The 25,000-nt window shown below is 38.0% G+C and overlaps 3 protein-coding genes across 4 annotated transcripts in view; 2 read left to right on the forward strand and 1 right to left on the reverse strand.

The window, feature by feature from the left end:
* The window catches only part of LOC139415790 (phosphatidylcholine:ceramide cholinephosphotransferase 2-like), a 742,387-nt gene that overhangs the window by 656,136 nt on the left and 61,251 nt on the right, over nucleotides 1–25,000 (forward strand). The gene's annotated exons all lie outside the window — the stretch shown is intronic.
* The window catches only part of LOC139415792 (galactose-specific lectin nattectin-like), a 1,187,935-nt gene that overhangs the window by 294,854 nt on the left and 868,081 nt on the right, over nucleotides 1–25,000 (reverse strand). The window lies entirely within an intron of this gene.
* The window catches only part of LOC139417015 (tetratricopeptide repeat domain 29), a 51,447-nt gene continuing 33,854 nt past the window's right edge, over nucleotides 7,408–25,000 (forward strand). The window contains exons 1-2 of the mRNA XM_071166249.1: nucleotides 7,408–7,496; nucleotides 24,227–24,310. Coding sequence (XP_071022350.1) covers nucleotides 7,408–7,496; nucleotides 24,227–24,310 — 173 coding nt within the window. The remainder of the gene's footprint in view (nucleotides 7,497–24,226; nucleotides 24,311–25,000) is intronic.

Consider the following 25,000-nt stretch of genomic DNA (forward strand, 5'->3'; position numbering starts at 1 on the left):
AGATATAGCAGAGAGAGGAATGGATTTTACTGTAGTTATAGCAGACAGAGGAATGGACATTACTGTAGTTATAGCAGACAGAGGAATGGACATTACTGTAGTTATAGCAGACAGAGGAATGGACATTACTGTTGTTATAGCAGACAGAGAGAGGAATGGACATTACTGTAGATATAGCAGAGAGAGAGAGGAATGGACATTACTGTAGATATAGCAGAGAGAGGAACGGATATTACTGTAGTTATAGCAGACAGAGCAATGGACATTACTGTTGTTATAGCAGACAGAGGAATGGACATTACTGTAGTTATAGCAGACAGAGAGAGGAATGGACATTACTGTAGTTATAGCAGACAGAGGAATGGATATTACTGTTGTTATAGCAGACAGAGGAATGGACATTACTGTAGTTATAGCAGATAGAGGAATGGACATTACTGTAGTTATAGCAGAGAGACAGAGGTATGGATATTACTGTAGATATAGCAGAGAGAGAGAGGAATGGACATTACTGTAGTTATAGCAGAGAGAGAAAGGAATGGACATTACTGTTGTTATAGCAGACAGAGGAATGGACATTACTGTAGTTATAGCAGACAGAGGAATGGACATTACTGTAGTTATAGCAGACAGTGAGAGGAATGGACATTACTGTAGTTATAGCAGACAGAGGAATGGATATTATTGTAGATATAGCAGAGAGAGAGAGGAATTGATATTACTGATGTTATAGCAGACAGAGGAATGGACATTACTGTAGTTATAGCAGACAGTGAGAGGATTGGACATTACTGTTGTTATAGCAGACAGAGGAATGGACATTACTGTAGTTATAGCAGAGAGAGAGAGGAATGGATATTACTGTAGTTATAGCAGACAGAGGAATGGACATTACTGTAGTTATAGCAGATAGAGGAATGGACATTACTGTAGTTATAGCAGAGAGACAGAGGAATGGATATTACTGTAGATATAGCAGACAGAGGAATGGACATTACTGTTGATATAGCAGAGAAAGGAATTGATATTACTGTTGTTATAGCAGAGAGAGAGAGGAATGGATATTACTGTAGATATAGCAGAGAGACAGAGGAATGGACATTACTGTAGATATAGCAGACAGAGGAATGGACATTACTGTAGTTATAGCAGAGAGAGAGAGGAATGGACATTACTGTAGTTATAGCAGACAGAGGAATGGATATTACTGTAGATATAGCAGACAGACAGAGGAATGGATATTACTGTAGTTATAGCAGACAGAGGAATGGACATTACTGTAGTTATAGCAGAGAGAGAGAGGAATGGACATTACTGTAGTTATAGCAGAGAGAGGAATGGACATTACTGTTGTTATAGCAGACAGAGGGAGGGTCATGTCTTTCTGTCCTGTCTCCTAGGTAACCCTGATTGTGATCTAAGTGCTCTGTCATGTCTTTCTGTCCCGTCTCCTAGGTAACCCTGATTGTGACCTAACTGCTCTGTCATGTCTTTCTGTCCCGTCTCCTAGGTAACCCTGATTGTGACCTAACTGCTCTGTCATGTCTTTCTGTCCCGTCTCCTAAGTAACCCTGATTGTGACCTAACTGCTCTGTCATGTCTTTCTGTCCCGTCTCCTAGGTAACCCTGATTGTGACCTAACTGCTCTGTCATGTCTTTCTGTCCTGTCTCCTAGGTAACCCTGATTGTGACCTAACTGCTCTGTCATGTCTTTCTGTCTCGTCTCCTAGGTAACCCTGATTGTGACCTAACTGCTCTGTCATGTCTTTCTGTTCCGTCTCCTAGGTAACCCTGATTGTGACCTAACTGCTTCAACCTCCACGGTATGGTACATCAGGGACACTAAATCAAGTGCACCTAGTATTTTAAAGGAAACTAGTTTAAATTTGTACCGATGTCTCGACTGCATCAAGAGATGAGACGTTCTGTAAAACAGTACAGTGAGGAGTTCAACATGTGTACTGTACCACACACACACACACACACACACACACACACACACACACACACACACACACACACACACACACACACACACACACACACACACACACACTCCTCTGAGTTTATAAGGCAAGGTTTTCCACAGCAGCAAATATGGCCTAGCTGGTTTGAAAAGATCACTGTGTGTGTGTCTGAGAGGGAAGACATCTGGAGCTGTGTGTGTGTGTGTGTATGTGTGTGTGTGTGTGTGTGTGTGTGTGTGTGTGTGTGTGTGTGTGTGTGTGTGTGTGTGTGTGAGAGAGAGAGAGACCATCTCTACTGCTATCTTTATAGTTGGATGAAAACTATAACTCTCACTCCCTCTTTCTCTCCTTCCTTCCCCAAGAAATCACAAAAGTCCTGCTTTTCCCCGGAAATCCCGGTTTATTCTGAGGAAAAGAGAGAAACATTCTAGTCTGTTGTGCCCTGAGGGGGGGGGAAGAAGGAGAGGAGGATGGTGGGAATGACAGAGAGGAGGAGGAGAGGAGAATGGTGGGAATGACAGAGAGGAGAAGGAGAGGAGGAGGAGAGGAGGATGATGGGAATGACAGAGAGGAGGAGGAGAGGAGGAGGAGAGGAGGATGATGGGAAAGACAGAGAGGAGGAGGAGAGGATGAGGAGGAGGAGGATGGTGGGAATCTATAACTGTGGAGAATATCATTCCATGAAACAACTATAACTGTGTGGAGAACATCAAGCTGCGTGCTTTTCAACCGTTCGCTGCCCGCACCCGCCCGTCCGACTAGCATCACTGCTAGCATCACGCGCTCCAGCAGGTATACCTCACTGGTCATCCCCAAAGCCAACACCTCCTTTGACCACCTTTTCTTCCAGTTCTCTGCTGCCAATGACTGGAACGAACTGCAAAACTCTCTGAAGCTGGAGACTCATGTCTCCCTCACTAGCTTTAATCATCAGCTATCTGAGCAGCTTACCGATCGCTGCAGCTGTACATAGTCCATCAGTATATAGCCCAGCCAATCTACCTACCTCATCCCCATACTGTTTTTATTTACTTTGCTGCTCTTTTGCACACCAGTATCACTACTTACACCCCATCATCTGCTCATCATCATCTGCTCATCTGTCACTCCAGTGTTCATCTGCTAAATTGTAATTGCCTCGCTACTATGGCCTATTTATTGCCTTACCTCCTCACGCCATTTGCACACACTGTATATAGACTTTCTTTTTTTTCTATTGTGTTATTGACTGTATGTTCACTTGTTTATTTCATGTGTTGTTGTTTCTGTCGCACTGCTGTGCTTTATCTTGGTCCAGGTCGCAGTTGTAAATGAGAACTTGTTCTCAACTGGCCTACCTGGTTAAATAAAGGTGAAATATATATATATATATATATATATATATATATATATATATATATATATATATATATATATATATATATATATAAATAAAAAACATCTATAACTGTTGAGAATATCATTCCATCAAACATCTATAATTGTGTGGATGTTTCTTATCTGTTTATATCACTGTAGACTTCAGAGGAAGACCACACACACACACACACACACACACACACACACACACACACACACACACACACACACACACACACACACACACGGTCCAGTGTCATCTGGTAATTATATATAATTATTAATTGTTATTATTATAAGATAACGAGTTAAACAAACGTTTCTGTTCTTTAAATTCCGACTAAATGAGTTGAAATGAGTTTGTTCTCTCAGATCAGTTACTGATGGGAACATGAACCAGTTTGAACTTGTCACTCAGGACAGATTCTCTTAAACTTCTTTTTCTACTTATTTGCAGGTGTTCCATAGAGTCACATGACGCCAGAGGCCAAAAGGCAACACTTAAGGTTACTATACAAGCTTCAATCCGTTTATCTAAGGAAGAGTCGTCTTCCTTGCTAGTAGTAGCTAGCTGGTAGCCTGGCTTTAGCATGAATAAAAACCTAGCAAGGTACAGCTAGCTGGTAGCCTGGCTTTAGCATGAATAAAAACCTAGCAAGGTACAGCTAGCTGGTAGCCTGGCTTTAGCATGAATAAAAACCTAGCAAGGTACAGCTAGCTGGTAGCCTGGCTTTAGCATGAATAAAAACCTAGCAAGGTACAGCTAGCTGGTAGCCTGGCTTTAGCATGAATAAAAACCTAGCAAGGTACAGCTAGCTGGTAGCCTGGCTTTAGCATGAATAAAAACCTAGCAAGGTATAGCTAGCCTTTTTACCTTCCCACATCTCCATGTGAAATAATCAGATTTTTTAAATTTTATATATATACATATATGCCCTGGCAATATTTTTCCACTTGCCGGTGTAACCTTAAACAATATACCAGTTTTAATATGATGATTGTGTCTTCATTCCCATATCACCTAAAAAAATAAATTGGGGGAGGGGGAGGGGGAGGGGGGGAACATGGCTACCACTTCACAATAGCCTGGAATCACTAGTTGTTACTTATCAACAAAATACCTTTTTTGTGGGGGTGGATTCTTGTTGTTTGGTTTAGTGTTTGAACAGTGATTATAGTTGGTTCTCAATGCAAAACAGGCTACTTTGATGAATTGAATCCCCCGAGCTGACAAGGTAAAAATCTGTCGTTCTGCCCCCTGAACAAGGCAGTTAACCCCACTGTTCCCCTGAACAAGGCAGTTAACCCAACTGTTCCCCTGAACAAGGCAGTTAACCCCACTGTTCCCCTGAACAAGGCAGTTAACCCCACTGTTCCACTGAACAAGGCAGTTAACCCCACTGTTCCCCTGAACAAGGCAGTTAACCCACTGTTCCCCTGAGCAAGGCAGTTAACCCCACTGTTCCCCTGAACAAGGCTGTTAACCCACTGTTCCCCGGTTTGGCCGTCATTGACTTGTTAAATAAAGGTCAAACGTCACAGATCAGATTAAGGAACCAAGCGACATCACTTCCCCCCCCCCACGCCTGCGGAAGGACTAACACGGCTGCGGAAGGACTAACACGGCTGCGGAAGGACTAACACGGCTGCGGAAGGACTAACACGGCTGCGGAACGACTAACACGGCTGCGGAAGGACTAACACGGCTGCGGAAGGACTAACACGGCTGCGGAATCACTAACACTGCTGCGGAAGGACTAACACGGCTGCGGAAGGACTAACACGGCTGCGGAAGGACTAACACAGCTCTTCTCAATTTTCAAGAAGTACAAAAGTTGTCAAATGCCTGAGTGTATTACGACACTGCGCACCTATCTTTACAGTATCGTCAACCTTTCACCTTTAACCCCTGAGCTTCCAGTGCTTATCAACCATTGGCTGTTGACCCTCTGGGCCTGCCATTTGAGTCATTTAGCAGACGCTCTTATCCAGAGCAACTTACAGGAACAATTAGGGTGACGTGCCTTGCTCAAGGGCACATCGACCTAGTCAAGTCAGAGATTCGAACCAGAAATATTTTGGTTACTGGCCCAACGCTATTAACCGCTAGGCTACCTGCCTCCCCTGTTCTGTTCTGCTCTGCTCTGTTCTGGTCTGTTCTGCTCTGCTCTGTTCTGGTCTGGTCTGTTCTGTTCTGCTCTGTTCTGTTCTGCTCTGTTCTGGTCTGGTCTGTTCTGTTCTGCTCTGTTCTGTTCTGCTCTGCTCTGCTCTGTTCTGTTCTGCTCTACTCTGCTCTGCTCTGTTCTATACTCTTCTGAAGACATGGTACCGATGAGGAAAATGTCTTAAATCAAATTAGGATTTTATATCAACCAGACAACTTCCCTTTTGATATAAATCTTATTGGCTTCCTTGAACAGCAACAAAATTAGATTTATTTTAGGAAAATAACCAAAGCAGTCTGATTTCACTGCTAATTAAAAGCTAACAGGCTAACATATCACACCACTTCAATGGTGATCTCATGTCTTTGAGCTAGCAGCTGATCCACTATATAGGTTTCATTAGAGGAACCGCATCTGTTAGGTTGGTTCTTTTAGTTCCACCAGTGTGTGTGTGTGTGTGTGAGTGCGTGCGTGCGTGCGTGCGTGCGTGTGTGCGTGTGTGTGCGTGCGTGCGTGCGTGCGTGCGTGCGTGCGTGTGTGTGTGTGTGTGTGTGTGTGTGTGTGCGTGCGTGCGTGCGTGCGTGCGTGAGTGCGTGCGTGCGTGCGTGCGTGCGTGCGCGTGCGTGCGTGCGTGCGTGCCTGCGTGCGTGCGTGCGTGCGCGTGCGTGCGTGCGTGCGTGCCTGCGTGCGTGCGTGCGTGCGTGCCTGCGTGCGTGCGTGCGTGCGTGCGTGCGTGTGTGTGTGTTGTCCTTATTAGTTTTACCAGACTTAGTATGACCAATCGTAAGCAGCATGTTTCCCATAGCAGACCAGACCTCAACACCCCAAACCACCAGTGGAACCTACTTTCTGGTAGCAGTTCTCAGTCACACAGTTATAAAAAAACAAAAACCACTTCATCTGTGTATAGTATTGAGTTGTGAATTTAAAAAAAAAAAAATGTTTCTCTTCATCTAGTGTTTGTTATTAATATCATAACTAGACTGGCGCCTGGTGATTTTCTGTTAGTGTGATGGTGGTGATGTTCTGAGAGTCTTACTGCATGCCAAATGGCAGCCGTTTGGACCTATGGGGCCCTGGTCCAAAGTAGTGAGCTAGATAGGGAGAACAGACAGCCGCTCACCCGTCAGACAACAAGTCACAGAAGTCTAGTTTACTGGTCTAAACACGGGGGGGGGGAAATATATATAAAAACACAAGTTGATTAAATTGGTTTCTAATTACATCCTGCTTTTGTTGTTTAAATTAACGAATTAAAATCTTGTTATTTTTTATTTGAAAGCACATTTATGTCTATTGTAACATCTATTTGAAGAAATTGACAAATATTTATAGAATGTGCAGCTAAATTAATATACATGCCAATTTAATTTGAACACACACACACACACACACAATGAGTGAGAGAGAGAAAACGAGAAAGAAAGACTGAGAGAGAGACAGACAGAGACAGCCACACACACAGTTCCCCCAAAATAGAGTAGGATTTTGTTACATTTGGCAGCCTGTAATAAACATACTCTCCCTCCCATGTCCCATGGGTCAACGTTTTGTAAGTGATTCGTCTTTCTATGTGATTTTTTTTTTTAAAGAAGAAAACAATTAGGAAGAGATCGAGGGAGGCAGTTCAACAGTATTGGAACAAGGCCAAAAGTGTAGAACTTTCCTTGCGTTCCCGGAAGTGTTGCTATAGCGACTGCCTCGGCTGGATCAACGCACAGAGAAAAACCCGGATTTGATCAGGAAAGTTTTCGAACTTTTTTTGTTGAAAAGTGTCCTAAACTACTTTTACAATATCGTTAACAGCTTAGGTTTCAATTTCCGAATTATAATGCAAAAGCGGTCTAATTTCAAAATTACAACATTGATTGGATAAATCCACGTTTTCATACTTTGGGCAAAATTAACTGGAGAGGATGAGTGCAGAATTCACACCGAGACAAAAAGTGACCTTCCTACCAGACATCAACAAACCGGGCCAAGAGCGGACCAGTCCAAGGTCCAGGTGGGTCGATATAACAATTAAATCTTTCATTTATTTATTTGTATCCTCAAATACACAAGTAGGCCTAACTATAATAAAAAAAAAAATTTAAAAAAAATATATATATATAATAAGTTTGATGCTTGCTGTAATTGATATAAGCCTATTTAGAGAAGATCTAGCGGCCAGCTGCCTAAACTATAATCAATATCATAAACTGGGTGGTTCGAGCCCCTGAATGCTGATTGGCTGACTGTCATGGACTATCAGACCATATACCACTGGTATGACAAAACATGTATTTTGACTGGTCTAATTACGTTGGTAACCAGTTTATAATAGCAATAAAGCACCTCCCGGGTTTATGATTCATGGCCAATATACCACGGCTATGGGCTGTTTCCAGAAATAAGAACAGCCCTTAGCCTTGGTATAGTCTATTGGACATATACCACACCTCCTCGGGTGTACGCACACACCTTTAGGCGCAACATGGGGGGGGGGGTCTAACTTGGCCACATCTACTCCATTCATAGATGCTAACTGCTTTAGCGCCTGACTGATAGTCAGAAGATGTGTCGTGAATCCGGATGGCCAGATGACTAGCAACAATGACAAGAAGCTGACATGAGGGGAATCGTAGGTGGTTTGTTTCAGCTAGTTGTCTCCAACAGAGGGGACTGTGGACCTTTCTCTCTCTCTCTCTCTCTCTCTCTCTCTCTCTCTACCCCCCCTCTCTCTCTCTCTCTCTCTCTCTCTCTCTCTCTCTCTCTCTCCCTCTCTCTATCTCCCCCTTAGTATGTTTGTACATTAGTCAGTCACATGTGATATCTCAGACAGCATTGGTCCAACCCATAGCCATAGAGAAATCCAATTTATCATAGAGATCCGGTGTTTACAACATGACCCTAATTGTCCCCAAGGGGATTAGCTATAGTCATTAACTGAAATGTGTTAGTCACACGCAATATCTCAATTGGCCCAAGGGGGAGAGGGGGCTGTGTCATTCGTGGGGAACGACATTACTGTTGCCTTGTTTTATCTTCTTAAATTATTATATTTTTTTCAATTAATAAAAATAATATCTTCTTCATTTATCTTCTTGATCCTGTATTTAATTTTTTTTTTAAACTGATGTCACATCTCTGCTAATATGGCTCAAATTCTCAAACTAGCCAACAACTGTAATGATGTTGTATTAGCTAGCCAACAACTCTAATGATGTTGTATTAGCTAGCCAACAACTGTAATGATGTATTAGCTAGCCAACAACTGTAATGATGTATTAGCTAGCCAACAACTGTAATGATGTATTAGCTAGCCAACAACTGTAATGATGTATTAGCTAGCCAACAACTGTAATGATGTTGTATTAGCTAGCCAACAACTCTAATGATGATGTATTAGCTAGCCAACAACTGTAATGATGATGTATTAGCTAGCCAACAACTGTAATGATGTTGTATTAGCTAGCCAACAACTGTAATGATGATGTATTAGCTAGCCAACAACTGTAATGATGTATTAGCTAGCCAACAACTGTAATGTTGTATTAGCTAGCCAACAACTGTAATGATGTTGTATTAGCTAGCCAACAACTGTAATGATGTTGTATTAGCTAGCCAACAACTGTAATGATGTATTAGCTAGCCAACAACTGCAATGATGTATTAGCAAGCCAACAACTGTAATGATGTATTAGCTAGCCAACAACTGTAATGATGTATTAGCTAGCCAACAACTGTAATGATGTATTAGCAAGCCAACAACTGTAATGATGTATTAGCTAGCCAACAACTGTAATGATGTATTAGCTAGCCAACAACTGTAATGATGATGTATTAGCTAGCCAACAACTGTAATGATGTATTAGCTAGCCAACAACTGTAATGATGTATTAGCTAGCCAACAACTGTAATGATGTTGTATTAGCTAGCCAACAACTGTAATGATGTTGTATTAGCTAGCCAACAACTGTAATGATGTTGTATTAGCTAGCCAACAACTGTAATGATGTATTAGCTAGCCAACAACTGAAATTATGTATTAGCTAGCCAACAACTGAAATTATGTATTAGCTAGCCAACAACTGTAATGATGTATTAGCTAGCCAACAACTGTAATGATGTATTAGCAAGCCAACAACTGTAATGATGTTGTATTAGCTAGCCAACAACTGTAATGATGTATTAGCTAGCCAACAACTGTAATGATGATGTATTAGCTAGCCAACAACTGTAATGATGTATTAGCTAGCCAACAACTGTAATGATGTATGTATTAGCAAGCCAACAACTGTAATGATGTATTAGCTAGCCAACAACTGTAATGATGTATTAGCTAGCCAACAACTGTAATGATGTTGTATTAGCTAGCCAACAACTGTAATGATGTTGTATTAGCTAGCCAACAACTGTAATGATGTTGTATTAGCAAGCCAACAACTGTAATGATGTAATGATGATGTATTAGCTCCAACAACTGTAATGATGTATTAGCTAGCCAACAACTAGCTGTATTAGCTAGCCAACAACTGAAATGATGTATTAGCTAGCCAACAACTGAAATTATGTAGCCAACAACTTAGTATTAGCTAGCCAACAACTGTAATGATGTTGTATTAGCTAGCCAACAACTGTAATGATGTATTAGCTAGCCAACAACTGTAATGATGTTGTATTAGCTAGCCAACAACTGTAATGATGTATTAGCTAGCCAACAACTGTAATGATGTATTAGCTAGCCAACAACTGTAATGATGTATTAGCTAGCCAACAACTGTAATGATGTATTAGCTAGCCAACAACTGTAATGATGTATTAGCTAGCCAACAACTGTAATGATGTATTAGCTAGCCAACAACTGTAATAATGTATTAGCTAGCCAACAACTGTAATGATGTATTAGCTAGCCAACAACTGTAATGATGTATTAGCAAGCCAACAACTGTAATGATGTATTAGCTAGCCAACAACTGCAATGATGTATTAGCTAGCCAACAACTGCAATGATGTATTAGCTAGCCAACAACTGTAATGATGTATTAGCAAGCCAACAACTGTAATGATGTTGTATTAGCTAGCCAACAACTGTAATTAGCTAGCCAACAACTGTAATGATGTATTAGCTAGCCAACAACTTAGCTAGCCAACAACTGTATGTATGATGTATTAGCTAGCCAACAACTGTAATGATGTAATTATTAGCTAGCTAGCCAACAACTGTAATGATGTATTAGCTATTAGCTAGCCAACAACTGTAATGATGTATTAGCTAGCCAACAACTGTAATGATGTTGTATTAGCTAGCCAACAACTGTAATGATGTATTAGCTAGCCAACAACTGTAATGATGTATTAGCTAGCCAACAACTGTAATGATGTATTAGCTAGCTAACAACTGCAATGATGTTGTATTAGCTAGCCAACAACTGTAATGATGTATTAGCTAGCCAACAACTGAAATTATGTATTAGCTAGCCAACAACTGAAATTATGTATTAGCTAGCCAACAACTGTAATGATGTATTAGCTAGCCAACAACTGTAATGATGTTCTATTAGCTAGCCAACAACTGTAATGATGTATTAGCTAGCCAACAACTGAAATTATGTACTAGCTAGCCAACAACTGTAATGATGTTCTATTAGCTAGCCAACAACTGCAATGATGTTGTATTAGCAAGCCAACAACTGTAATGATGTATTAGCTAGCCAACAACTGAAATTATGTATTAGCTAGCCAACAACTGTAATGATGTTGTATTAGCAAGCCAACACCTATAATGATGTATTAGCTAGCCAACAACTGTAATGATGTTGTATTAGCTAGCCAACAACTGTAATGATGTTGTATTAGCTAGCCAACAACTGTAATGATGTATTAGCTAGCCAACAACTGAAATTATGTACTAGCTAGCCAACAACTGTAATGATGTTGTTTTAGCTAGCCAACAACTGTAATGATGTATTAGCTAGCCAACAACTGTAATGATGTTGTATTAGCAAGCCAACAACTGTAATGATGTTCTATTAGCTAGCCAACAACTGTAATGATGTATTAGCTAGCCAACAACTGAAATTATGTATTAGCTAGCCAACAACTGTAATGATGTTGTATTAGCAAGCCAACACCTATAATGGTGTTGTATTAGCTAGCCAACAACTGTAATGATGTTGTATTAGCTAGCCAACAACTGTAATGATGTTGTATTAGCTAGCCAACAACTGTAATGATGTATTAGCTAGCCAACAACTGTAATGATGTATTAGCTAGCCAACAACTGTAATGATGTATTAGCTAGCCAACAACTGTAATGATGTATTAGCTAGCCAACAACTGTAATGATGTATTAGCTAGCCAACAACTGTAATGATGTATTAGCTAGCCAACAACTGTAATGATGTATTAGCAAGCCAACAACTGTAATGATGTATTAGCTAGCCAACAACTGTAATGATGTATTAGCTAGCCAACAACTGTAATGATGTATTAGCTAGCCAACAACTGTAATGATGTTGTATTAGCTAGCCAACAACTGTAATGATGTATTAGCTAGCCAACAACTGAAATTATGTATTAGCTAGCCAACAACTGAAATTATGTATTAGCTAGCCAACAACTGTAATGATGTATTAGCTAGCCAACAACTGTAATGATGTTGTATTAGCAAGCCAACAACTGTAATGATGTTCTATTAGCTAGCCAACAACTGTAATGATGTATTAGCTAGCCAACAACTGAAATTATGTTGTATTAGCAAGCCAACACCTATAATGATGTATTAGCTAGCCAACAACTGTAATGATGTTGTATTAGCAAGCCAACACCTATAATGATGTATTAGCTAGCCAACAACTGTAATGATGTTGTATTAGCTAGCCAACAACTGTAATGATGTATTAGCTAGCCAACAACTGTAATGATGTATTAGCTAGCCAACAACTGTAATGATGTATTAGCTAGCCAACAACTGAAATTATGTATTAGCTAGCCAACAACTGAAATTATGTATTAGCTAGCCAACAACTGTAATGATGTATTAGCAAGCCAACACCTATAATGATGTATTAGCTAGCCAACAACTGTAATGATGTTGTATTAGCTAGCCAACAACTGTAATGATGTTGTATTAGCTAGCCAACAACTGTAATGATGTATTAGCTAGCCAACAACTGTAATGATGTATTAGCTAGCCAACAACTGTAATGATGTATTAGCTAGCCAACAACTGTAATGATGTATTAGCTAGCCAACAACTGTAATGATGTATTAGCTAGCCAACAACTGTAATAATGTATTAGCTAGCCAACAACTGTAATGATGTATTAGCTAGCCAACAACTGTAATGATGTATTAGCAAGCCAACAACTGTAATGATGTATTAGCTAGCCAACAACTGCAATGATGTATTAGCTAGCCAACAACTGCAATGATGTATTAGCTAGCCAACAACTGTAATGATGTATTAGCAAGCCAACAACTGTAATGATGTTGTATTAGCTAGCCAACAACTGTAATGATGTATTAGCTAGCCAACAACTGTAATGATGTATTAGCTAGCCAACAACTGTAATGATGTATTAGCTAGCCAACAACTGTAATGATGTTGTATTAGCTAGCTAACAACTGCAATGATGTTGTATTAGCTAGCCAACAACTGTAATGATGTATTAGCTAGCCAACAACTGAAATTATGTATTAGCTAGCCAACAACTGAAATTATGTATTAGCTAGCCAACAACTGTAATGATGTATTAGCTAGCCAACAACTGTAATGATGTATTAGCTAGCCAACAACTGTAATGATGTATTAGCTAGCCAACAACTGTAATGATGTATTAGCAAGCCAACAACTGTAATGATGTATTAGCTAGCCAACAACTGTAATGATGTATTAGCTAGCCAACAACTGTAATGATGATGTATTAGCTAGCCAACAACTGTAATGATGTATTAGCTAGCCAACAACTGTAATGATGTATTAGCTAGCCAACAACTGTAATGATGTTGTATTAGCTAGCCAACAACTGTAATGATGTTGTATTAGCTAGCCAACAACTGTAATGATGTTGTATTAGCTAGCCAACAACTGTAATGATGTATTAGCTAGCCAACAACTGAAATTATGTATTAGCTAGCCAACAACTGAAATTATGTATTAGCTAGCCAACAACTGTAATGATGTATTAGCTAGCCAACAACTGTAATGATGTATTAGCAAGCCAACAACTGTAATGATGTTGTATTAGCTAGCCAACAACTGTAATGATGTATTAGCTAGCCAACAACTGTAATGATGATGTATTAGCTAGCCAACAACTGTAATGATGTATTAGCTAGCCAACAACTGTAATGATGTATTAGCAAGCCAACAACTGTAATGATGTTGTATTAGCTAGCCAACAACTGTAATGATGTATTAGCTAGCCAACAACTGTAATGATGTTGTATTAGCTAGCCAACAACTGTAATGATGTTGTATTAGCTAGCCAACAACTGTAATGATGTTGTATTAGCTAGCCAACAACTGTAATGATGTATTAGCTAGCCAACAACTGAAATTATGTATTAGCTAGCCAACAACTGAAATTATGTATTAGCTAGCCAACAACTGTAATGATGTATTAGCTAGCCAACAACTGTAATGATGTATTAGCAAGCCAACAACTGTAATGATGTTGTATTAGCTAGCCAACAACTGTAATGATGTATTAGCTAGCCAACAACTGTAATGATGATGTATTAGCTAGCCAACAACTGTAATGATGTATTAGCTAGCCAACAACTGTAATGATGTATTAGCTAGCCAACAACTGTAATGATGTTGTATTAGCTAGCCAACAACTGTAATGATGTTGTATTAGCTAGCCAACAACTGTAATGATGTTGTATTAGCTAGCCAACAACTGTAATGATGTATTAGCTAGCCAACAACTGAAATTATGTATTAGCTAGCCAACAACTGAAATTATGTATTAGCTAGCCAACAACTGAAATTATGTATTAGCTAGCCAACAACTGTAATGATGTATTAGCTAGCCAACAACTGTAATGATGTATTAGCTAGCCAACAACTGTAATGATGTACTAGCTAGCCAACAACTGTAATGATGTTGTATTAGCTAGCTAACAACTGCAATGATGTTGTATTAGCTAGCCAACAACTGTAATGATGTATTAGCTAGCCAACAACTGAAATTATGTATTAGCTAGCCAACAACTGAAATTATGTATTAGCTAGCCAACAACTGTAATGATGTATTAGCTAGCCAACAACTGTAATGATGTATTAGCAAGCCAACAACTGTAATGATGTTGTATTAGCTAGCCAACAACTGTAATGATGTATTAGCTAGCCAACAACTGTAATGATGATGTATTAGCTAGCCAACAACTGTAATGATGTATTAGCTAGCCAACAACTGTAATGATGTATTAGCTAGCCAACAACTGTAATGATGTTGTATTAGCTAGCCAACAACTGTAATGATGTTGTATTAGCTAGCCAACAACTGTAATGATGTTGTATTAGCTAGCCAACAACTGTAATGATGTATTAGCTAGCCAACAACTGAAATTATGTATTAGCTAGCCAACAACTGAAATTATGTATTAGCTAGCCAACAACTGAAATTATGTATTAGCTAGCCAACAACTGTAATGATGTATTAGCTAGCCAACAACTGTAATGATGTATTAGCTAGCCAACAACTGTAATGATGTACTAGCTAGCCAACAACTGTAATGATGTTGTATTAGCTAGCCAACAACTGTAATGATGTATTAGCTAGCCAACAACTGAAATTATGTATTAGCTAGCCAACAACTGAAATTATGTATTAGCTAGCCAACAACTGTAATGATGTATTAGCTAGCCAACAACTGAAATTATGTATTAGCTAGCCAACAACTGAAATTATGTATTAGCTAGCCAACAAATGTAATGATGTATTAGCTAGCCAACAACTGTAATGATGTTGTATTAGCAAGCCAACAACTGTAATGATGTTCTATTAGCTAGCCAACAACTGTAATGATGTATTAGCTAGCCAACAACTGAAATTATGTATTAGCTAGCCAACAACTGTAATGATGTTGTATTAGCAAGCCAACACCTATAATGATGTATTAGCTAGCCAACAACTGTAATGATGTTGTATTAGCTAGCCAACAACTGTAATGATGTATTAGCTAGCCAACAACTGTAATGATGTATTAGCTAGCCAACAACTGTAATGATGTATTAGCTAGCCAACAACTGTAATGATGTATTAGCTAGCCAACAACTGTAATGATGTATTAGCTAGCCAACAACTGTAATGATGTATTAGCTAGCCAACAACTGTAATAATGTATTAGCTAGCCAACAACTGTAATGATGTATTAGCTAGCCAACAACTGTAATGATGTATTAGCTAGCCAACAACTGTAATGATGTATTAGCTAGCCAACAACTGCAATGATGTATTAGCTAGCCAACAACTGCAATGATGTATTAGCTAGCCAACAACTGTAATGATGTATTAGCAAGCCAACAACTGTAATGATGTTGTATTAGCTAGCCAACAACTGTAATGATGTATTAGCTAGCCAACAACTGTAATGATGTATTAGCTAGCCAACAACTGTAATGATGTATTAGCTAGCCAACAACTGTAATGATGTTGTATTAGCTAGCTAACAACTGCAATGATGTTGTATTAGCTAGCCAACAACTGTAATGATGTATTAGCTAGCCAACAACTGAAATTATGTATTAGCTAGCCAACAACTGAAATTATGTATTAGCTAGCCAACAACTGTAATGATGTATTAGCTAGCCAACAACTGTAATGATGTTCTATTAGCTAGCCAACAACTGTAATGATGTATTAGCTAGCCAACAACTGAAATTATGTACTAGCTAGCCAACAACTGTAATGATGTTCTATTAGCTAGCCAACAACTGCAATGATGTTGTATTAGCAAGCCAACAACTGTAATGATGTATTAGCTAGCCAACAACTGAAATTATGTATTAGCTAGCCAACAACTGTAATGATGTTGTATTAGCAAGCCAACACCTATAATGATGTATTAGCTAGCCAACAACTGTAATGATGTTGTATTAGCTAGCCAACAACTGTAATGATGTTGTATTAGCTAGCCAACAACTGTAATGATGTATTAGCTAGCCAACAACTGAAATTATGTACTAGCTAGCCAACAACTGTAATGATGTTGTATTAGCTAGCCAACAACTGTAATGATGTATTAGCTAGCCAACAACTGTAATGATGTTGTATTAGCAAGCCAACAACTGTAATGATGTTCTATTAGCTAGCCAACAACTGTAATGATGTATTAGCTAGCCAACAACTGAAATTATGTATTAGCTAGCCAACAACTGTAATGATGTTGTATTAGCAAGCCAACACCTATAATGGTGTTGTATTAGCTAGCCAACAACTGTAATGATGTTGTATTAGCTAGCCAACAACTGTAATGATGTTGTATTAGCTAGCCAACAACTGTAATGATGTATTAGCTAGCCAACAACTGTAATGATGTATTAGCTAGCCAACAACTGTAATGATGTATTAGCTAGCCAACAACTGTAATGATGTATTAGCTAGCCAACAACTGTAATGATGTATTAGCTAGCCAACAACTGTAATGATGTATTAGCTAGCCAACAACTGTAATGATGTATTAGCAAGCCAACAACTGTAATGATGTATTAGCTAGCCAACAACTGTAATGATGTATTAGCTAGCCAACAACTGTAATGATGTATTAGCTAGCCAACAACTGTAATGATGTTGTATTAGCTAGCCAACAACTGTAATGATGTATTAGCTAGCCAACAACTGAAATTATGTATTAGCTAGCCAACAACTGAAATTATGTATTAGCTAGCCAACAACTGTAATGATGTATTAGCTAGCCAACAACTGTAATGATGTTGTATTAGCAAGCCAACAACTGTAATGATGTTCTATTAGCTAGCCAACAACTGTAATGATGTATTAGCTAGCCAACAACTGAAATTATGTTGTATTAGCAAGCCAACACCTATAATGATGTATTAGCTAGCCAACAACTGTAATGATGTTGTATTAGCAAGCCAACACCTATAATGATGTATTAGCTAGCCAACAACTGTAATGATGTTGTATTAGCTAGCCAACAACTGTAATGATGTATTAGCTAGCCAACAACTGTAAAATGTATTAGCTAGCCAACAACTGTAATGATGTATTAGCTAGCCAACAACTGAAATTATGTATTAGCTAGCCAACAACTGAAATTATGTATTAGCTAGCCAACAACTGTAATGATGTATTAGCAAGCCAACACCTATAATGATGTATTAGCTAGCCAACAACTGTAATGATGTTGTATTAGCTAGCCAACAACTGTAATGATGTTGTATTAGCTAGCCAACAACTGTAATGATGTATTAGCTAGCCAACAACTGTAATGATGTATTAGCTAGCCAACAACTGTAATGATGTATTAGCTAGCCAACAACTGTAATGATGTATTAGCTAGCCAACAACTGTAATGATGTATTAGCTAGCCAACAACTGTAATAATGTATTAGCTAGCCAACAACTGTAATGATGTATTAGCTAGCCAACAACTGTAATGATGTATTAGCAAGCCAACAACTGTAATGATGTATTAGCTAGCCAACAACTGCAATGATGTATTAGCTAGCCAACAACTGCAATGATGTATTAGCTAGCCAACAACTGTAATGATGTATTAGCAAGCCAACAACTGTAATGATGTTGTATTAGCTAGCCAACAACTGTAATGATGTATTAGCTAGCCAACAACTGTAATGATGTATTAGCTAGCCAACAACTGTAATGATGTATTAGCTAGCCAACAACTGTAATGATGTTGTATTAGCTAGCTAACAACTGCAATGATGTTGTATTAGCTAGCCAACAACTGTAATGATGTATTAGCTAGCCAACAACTGAAATTATGTATTAGCTAGCCAACAACTGAAATTATGTATTAGCTAGCCAACAACTGTAATGATGTATTAGCTAGCCAACAACTGTAATGATGTTCTATTAGCTAGCCAACAACTGTAATGATGTATTAGCTAGCCAACAACTGAAATTATGTACTAGCTAGCCAACAACTGTAATGATGTTGTATTAGCAAGCCAACAACTGTAATGATGTTCTATTAGCTAGCCAACAACTGCAATGATGTTGTATTAGCAAGCCAACAACTGTAATGATGTATTAGCTAGCCAACAACTGAAATTATGTATTAGCTAGCCAACAACTGTAATGATGTTGTATTAGCAAGCCAACACCTATAATGATGTATTAGCTAGCCAACAACTGTAATGATGTTGTATTAGCTAGCCAACAACTGTAATGATGTTGTATTAGCTAGCCAACAACTGTAATGATGTATTAGCTAGCCAACAACTGAAATTATGTACTAGCTAGCCAACAACTGTAATGATGTTGTATTAGCTAGCCAACAACTGTAATGATGTATTAGCTAGCCAACAACTGTAATGATGTTGTATTAGCAAGCCAACAACTGTAATGATGTTCTATTAGCTAGCCAACAACTGTAATGATGTATTAGCTAGCCAACAACTGAAATTATGTATTAGCTAGCCAACAACTGTAATGATGTTGTATTAGCAAGCCAACACCTATAATGGTGTTGTATTAGCTAGCCAACAACTGTAATGATGTTGTATTAGCTAGCCAACAACTGTAATGATGTTGTATTAGCTAGCCAACAACTGTAATGATGTATTAGCTAGCCAACAACTGTAATGATGTATTAGCTAGCCAACAACTGTAATGATGTATTAGCTAGCCAACAACTGTAATGATGTATTAGCTAGCCAACAACTGTAATGATGTATTAGCTAGCCAACAACTGTAATGATGTATTAGCAAGCCAACAACTGTAATGATGTATTAGCTAGCCAACAACTGTAATGATGTATTAGCTAGCCAACAACTGTAATGATGTATTAGCTAGCCAACAACTGTAATGATGTTGTATTAGCTAGCCAACAACTGTAATGATGTATTAGCTAGCCAACAACTGAAATTATGTATTAGCTAGCCAACAACTGAAATTATGTATTAGCTAGCCAACAACTGTAATGATGTATTAGCTAGCCAACAACTGTAATGATGTTGTATTAGCAAGCCAACAACTGTAATGATGTTCTATTAGCTAGCCAACAACTGTAATGATGTATTAGCTAGCCAACAACTGAAATTATGTTGTATTAGCAAGCCAACACCTATAATGATGTATTAGCTAGCCAACAACTGTAATGATGTTGTATTAGCAAGCCAACACCTATAATGATGTATTAGCTAGCCAACAACTGTAATGATGTTGTATTAGCTAGCCAACAACTGTAATGATGTATTAGCTAGCCAACAACTGTAATGATGTATTAGCTAGCCAACAACTGTAATGATGTATTAGCTAGCCAACAACTGAAATTATGTATTAGCTAGCCAACAACTGAAATTATGTATTAGCTAGCCAACAACTGTAATGATGTATTAGCAATCCAACACCTATAATGATGTATTAGCTAGCCAACAACTGTAATGATGTTGTATTAGCTAGCCAACAACTGTAATGATGTTGTATTAGCTAGCCAACAACTGTAATGATGTATTAGCTAGCCAACAACTGTAATGATGTATTAGCTAGCCAACAACTGTAATGATGTATTAGCTAGCCAACAACTGTAATGATGTATTAGCTAGCCAACAACTGTAATGATGTATTAGCTAGCCAACAACTGTAATAATGTATTAGCTAGCCAACAACTGTAATGATGTATTAGCTAGCCAACAACTGTAATGATGTATTAGCAAGCCAACAACTGTAATGATGTATTAGCTAGCCAACAACTGCAATGATGTATTAGCTAGCCAACAACTGCAATGATGTATTAGCTAGCCAACAACTGTAATGATGTATTAGCAAGCCAACAACTGTAATGATGTTGTATTAGCTAGCCAACAACTGTAATGATGTATTAGCTAGCCAACAACTGTAATGATGTATTAGCTAGCCAACAACTGTAATGATGTATTAGCTAGCCAACAACTGTAATGATGTTGTATTAGCTAGCTAACAACTGCAATGATGTTGTATTAGCTAGCCAACAACTGTAATGATGTATTAGCTAGCCAACAACTGAAATTATGTATTAGCTAGCCAACAACTGAAATTATGTATTAGCTAGCCAACAACTGTAATGATGTATTAGCTAGCCAACAACTGTAATGATGTTCTATTAGCTAGCCAACAACTGTAATGATGTATTAGCTAGCCAACAACTGAAATTATGTACTAGCTAGCCAACAACTGTAATGATGTTGTATTAGCAAGCCAACAACTGTAATGATGTTCTATTAGCTAGCCAACAACTGCAATGATGTTGTATTAGCAAGCCAACAACTGTAATGATGTATTAGCTAGCCAACAACTGAAATTATGTATTAGCTAGCCAACAACTGTAATGATGTTGTATTAGCAAGCCAACACCTATAATGATGTATTAGCTAGCCAACAACTGTAATGATGTTGTATTAGCTAGCCAACAACTGTAATGATGTTGTATTAGCTAGCCAACAACTGTAATGATGTATTAGCTAGCCAACAACTGAAATTATGTACTAGCTAGCCAACAACTGTAATGATGTTGTATTAGCTAGCCAACAACTGTAATGATGTATTAGCTAGCCAACAACTGTAATGATGTTGTATTAGCAAGCCAACAACTGTAATGATGTTCTATTAGCTAGCCAACAACTGTAATGATGTATTAGCTAGCCAACAACTGAAATTATGTATTAGCTAGCCAACAACTGTAATGATGTTGTATTAGCAAGCCAACACCTATAATGGTGTTGTATTAGCTAGCCAACAACTGTAATGATGTTGTATTAGCTAGCCAACAACTGTAATGATGTTGTATTAGCTAGCCAACAACTGTAATGATGTATTAGCTAGCCAACAACTGTAATGATGTATTAGCTAGCCAACAACTGTAATGATGTATTAGCTAGCCAACAACTGTAATGATGTATTAGCTAGCCAACAACTGTAATGATGTATTAGCTAGCCAACAACTGTAATGATGTATTAGCTAGCCAACAACTGTAATGATGTATTAGCAAGCCAACAACTGTAATGATGTATTAGCTAGCCAACAACTGTAATGATGTATTAGCTAGCCAACAACTGTAATGATGTATTAGCTAGCCAACAACTGTAATGATGTTGTATTAGCTAGCCAACAACTGTAATGATGTATTAGCTAGCCAACAACTGAAATTATGTATTAGCTAGCCAACAACTGAAATTATGTATTAGCTAGCCAACAACTGTAATGATGTATTAGCTAGCCAACAACTGTAATGATGTTGTATTAGCAAGCCAACAACTGTAATGATGTTCTATTAGCTAGCCAACAACTGTAATGATGTATTAGCTAGCCAACAACTGAAATTATGTTGTATTAGCAAGCCAACACCTATAATGATGTATTAGCTAGCCAACAACTGTAATGATGTTGTATTAGCAAGCCAACACCTATAATGATGTATTAGCTAGCCAACAACTGTAATGATGTTGTATTAGCTAGCCAACAACTGTAATGATGTATTAGCTAGCCAACAACTGTAATGATGTATTAGCTAGCCAACAACTGTAATGATGTATTAGCTAGCCAACAACTGTAATGATGTATTAGCTAGCCAACAACTGTAATGATGTATTAGCTAGCCAACAACTGTAATGATGTATTAGCTAGCCAACAACTGTAATGATGTATTAGCTAGCTAGCAACAACTGTAATGATGTATTAGCTAGCCAACAACTGTAATGATGATGTATTAGCTAGCCAACAACTGTAATGATGTATTAGCTAGCCAACAACTGTAATGATGTATTAGCTAGCCAACAACTGTAATGATGTATTAGCTAGCCAACAACTGTAATGATGTATTAGCTAGCCAACAACTGTAATGATGTATTAGCTAGCCAACAACTGTAATGATGATGTATTAGCTAGCCAACAACTGTAATGATGTATTAGCTAGCCAACAACTGTAATGATGTATTAGCTAGCCAACAACTGTAATGATGTATTAGCTAGCCAACAACTGTAATGATGTATTAGCTAGCCAACAACTGTAATGATGATGTATTAGCTAGCCAACAACTGTAATGATGTATTAGCTAGCCAACAACTGAAATTATGTATTAGCTAGCCAACAACTGTAATGATGTTGTATTAGCTAGCCAACAACTGTAATGATGTATTAGCTAGCCAACAACTGTGATGATGTATTAGCTAGCCAACAACTGTAATGATGTATTAGCTAGCCAACAACTGTAATGATGTATTAGTTAATATCAGACATTACCCGTCTATAATAAAGTAGTTAGTTGATATCAGACATTACCCGTCTATAATAAAGTAGTTAGTTGATATCAGACATTACCTGTCTATAATAAAGTAGTTAGTTAATATCAGACATTACCTGTCTATAATAAAGTAGTTAGTTGATATGAGACATTACCCGTCTATAATAAAGTAGTTAGTTAATATCAGACATTACTCGTCTATAATAAAGTAGTTAGTTAATATCAGACATTACCTGTCTATAATAAAGTAGTTAGTTAATATCAGACATTACCCGTCTATAATAAAGTAGTTAGTTAATATCAGACATTACCTGTCTATAATAAAGTAGTTAGTTAATATCAGACATTACCTGTCTATAATAAAGTAGTTAGTTAATATCAGACATTACCTGTCTATTTTATTTTTTATTTTATTTCACCTTTATTTAACCAGGTAGGCAAGTTGAGAACACCTTTATTTAACCAGGTAGGCTAGTTGAGAACACCTTTATTTAACCAGGTCGGCTAGTTGAGAACACCTTTATTTAACCAGGTAGGCTAGTTGAGAACACCTTTATTTAACCAGGTAGGCCAGTTGAGAACACCTTTATTTAACCAGGTAGGCTAGTTGAGAACACCTTTATTTAACCAGGTAGGCTAGTTGAGAACACCTTTATTTAACCAGGTAGGCTAGTAGAGAACACCTTTATTTAACCAGGTAGGCTAGTAGAGAACACCTTTATTTAACCAGGTAGGCTACTAGAGAACACCTTTTTTTATCCAGGGAGGCAAGTTGAGAACAAGTTCTCATTTACAATTGCGACCTGGCCAAGATAAAGCAAAGCAGTTCGACACATACAACGACACAGAGTTACACATGGAGTAAAACAAACATAATAATAATAATAATAATACAGTATAAACAAGTCTATATACAATGTGAGCAAATTAGGTGAGAAGGAAGGTAAAGGCAAAAAAGGCCATGGTGGCAAAGTAAATACAATATAGCAAGTAAAACACTGGAATGGTAGATTTGCAATGGAAGAATGTGCAAAGTAGAAATACAAATAATGGGGTGCAAAGGAGCAAAATAAATATAAATAAATAAATAAATTAAATACAGTTGGGAAAGAGGTAGTTGTTTGGGATAAATTATATAAATATAATAAAGTAGTTAGTTGATATCAGACATTACCTGTCTATAATAAAGTAGTTAGTTGATATTACAGACATTACCCGTCTATAATAAAGTAGTTAGTTGATATTACAAACATTACACTTTGAAAGTCGTATCAGAGAACGATCTTGACCAAGGCCTACACATGTTTTTAGGATGCAGAAGAAGGGGAAAGAGACTGAAACAGCTCAGCCTGCAAGAAGCCAGACCCCAACAGTTTCCAAGGATGAAATCGCCCTGTAAGTCAATTCATTTACCTTTAATCAGTTGAATCGCCCTGTAAGTCAATTCATTTGCCTTTAATCAGTTGAATCGCCCTGTAAGTCAATTAATTTGCCTTTAATCAGTTGAATCGCCCTGTAAGTCAATTCATTTGCCTTTAATCAGTTGATTCGCCCTGTAAGTCTATTAATTCGCCTTTAATCAGTTGAATCGCCCTGTAAGTCAATTAATTTGCCTTTAATCAGTTGAATCGTCCTGTAAGTCAATTAATTTGTTTATTTTGTGTGTAGGTCTGAGCACTTCGCTGCTCAGCTCAATTCAGTGCAGTTTACACGTTCACCAGTAGAGGTCACCACAGACCAATGCTGGGTGATTGTCTACTTCACTTTAAAGCCATGTTCTTCTGTCTGTCCACGACTGCCATCAACTAAAGGTAGTGATGGGGAAACAAAGCTTCCTGAAGCATTGAGGCTTTTCAGCCAATTGGGTAAAAAAAAAATTTAAAAAAAATGTTTAATTTCCCTGGGCTTCACTATCCGGTTACAGTGCACTTTAGTGACATCTGCTGGTCAGCGATAAATAGCAACGTGTGATTCGTAGTTTTTTCCCTATGCTGATATTATCAAAACTCTGAAGTTTTAGTAGCCTATAGTTAGTTGGATTGCCAGGTTAGTAGCCTGTAGTCTGTTGGATTGCCAGGTTAGTAG

The sequence above is a fragment of the Oncorhynchus clarkii genome, chromosome 9 (assembly GCF_045791955.1).
Source record: "Oncorhynchus clarkii lewisi isolate Uvic-CL-2024 chromosome 9, UVic_Ocla_1.0, whole genome shotgun sequence".
Taxonomy (NCBI): domain Eukaryota; kingdom Metazoa; phylum Chordata; class Actinopteri; order Salmoniformes; family Salmonidae; genus Oncorhynchus; species Oncorhynchus clarkii.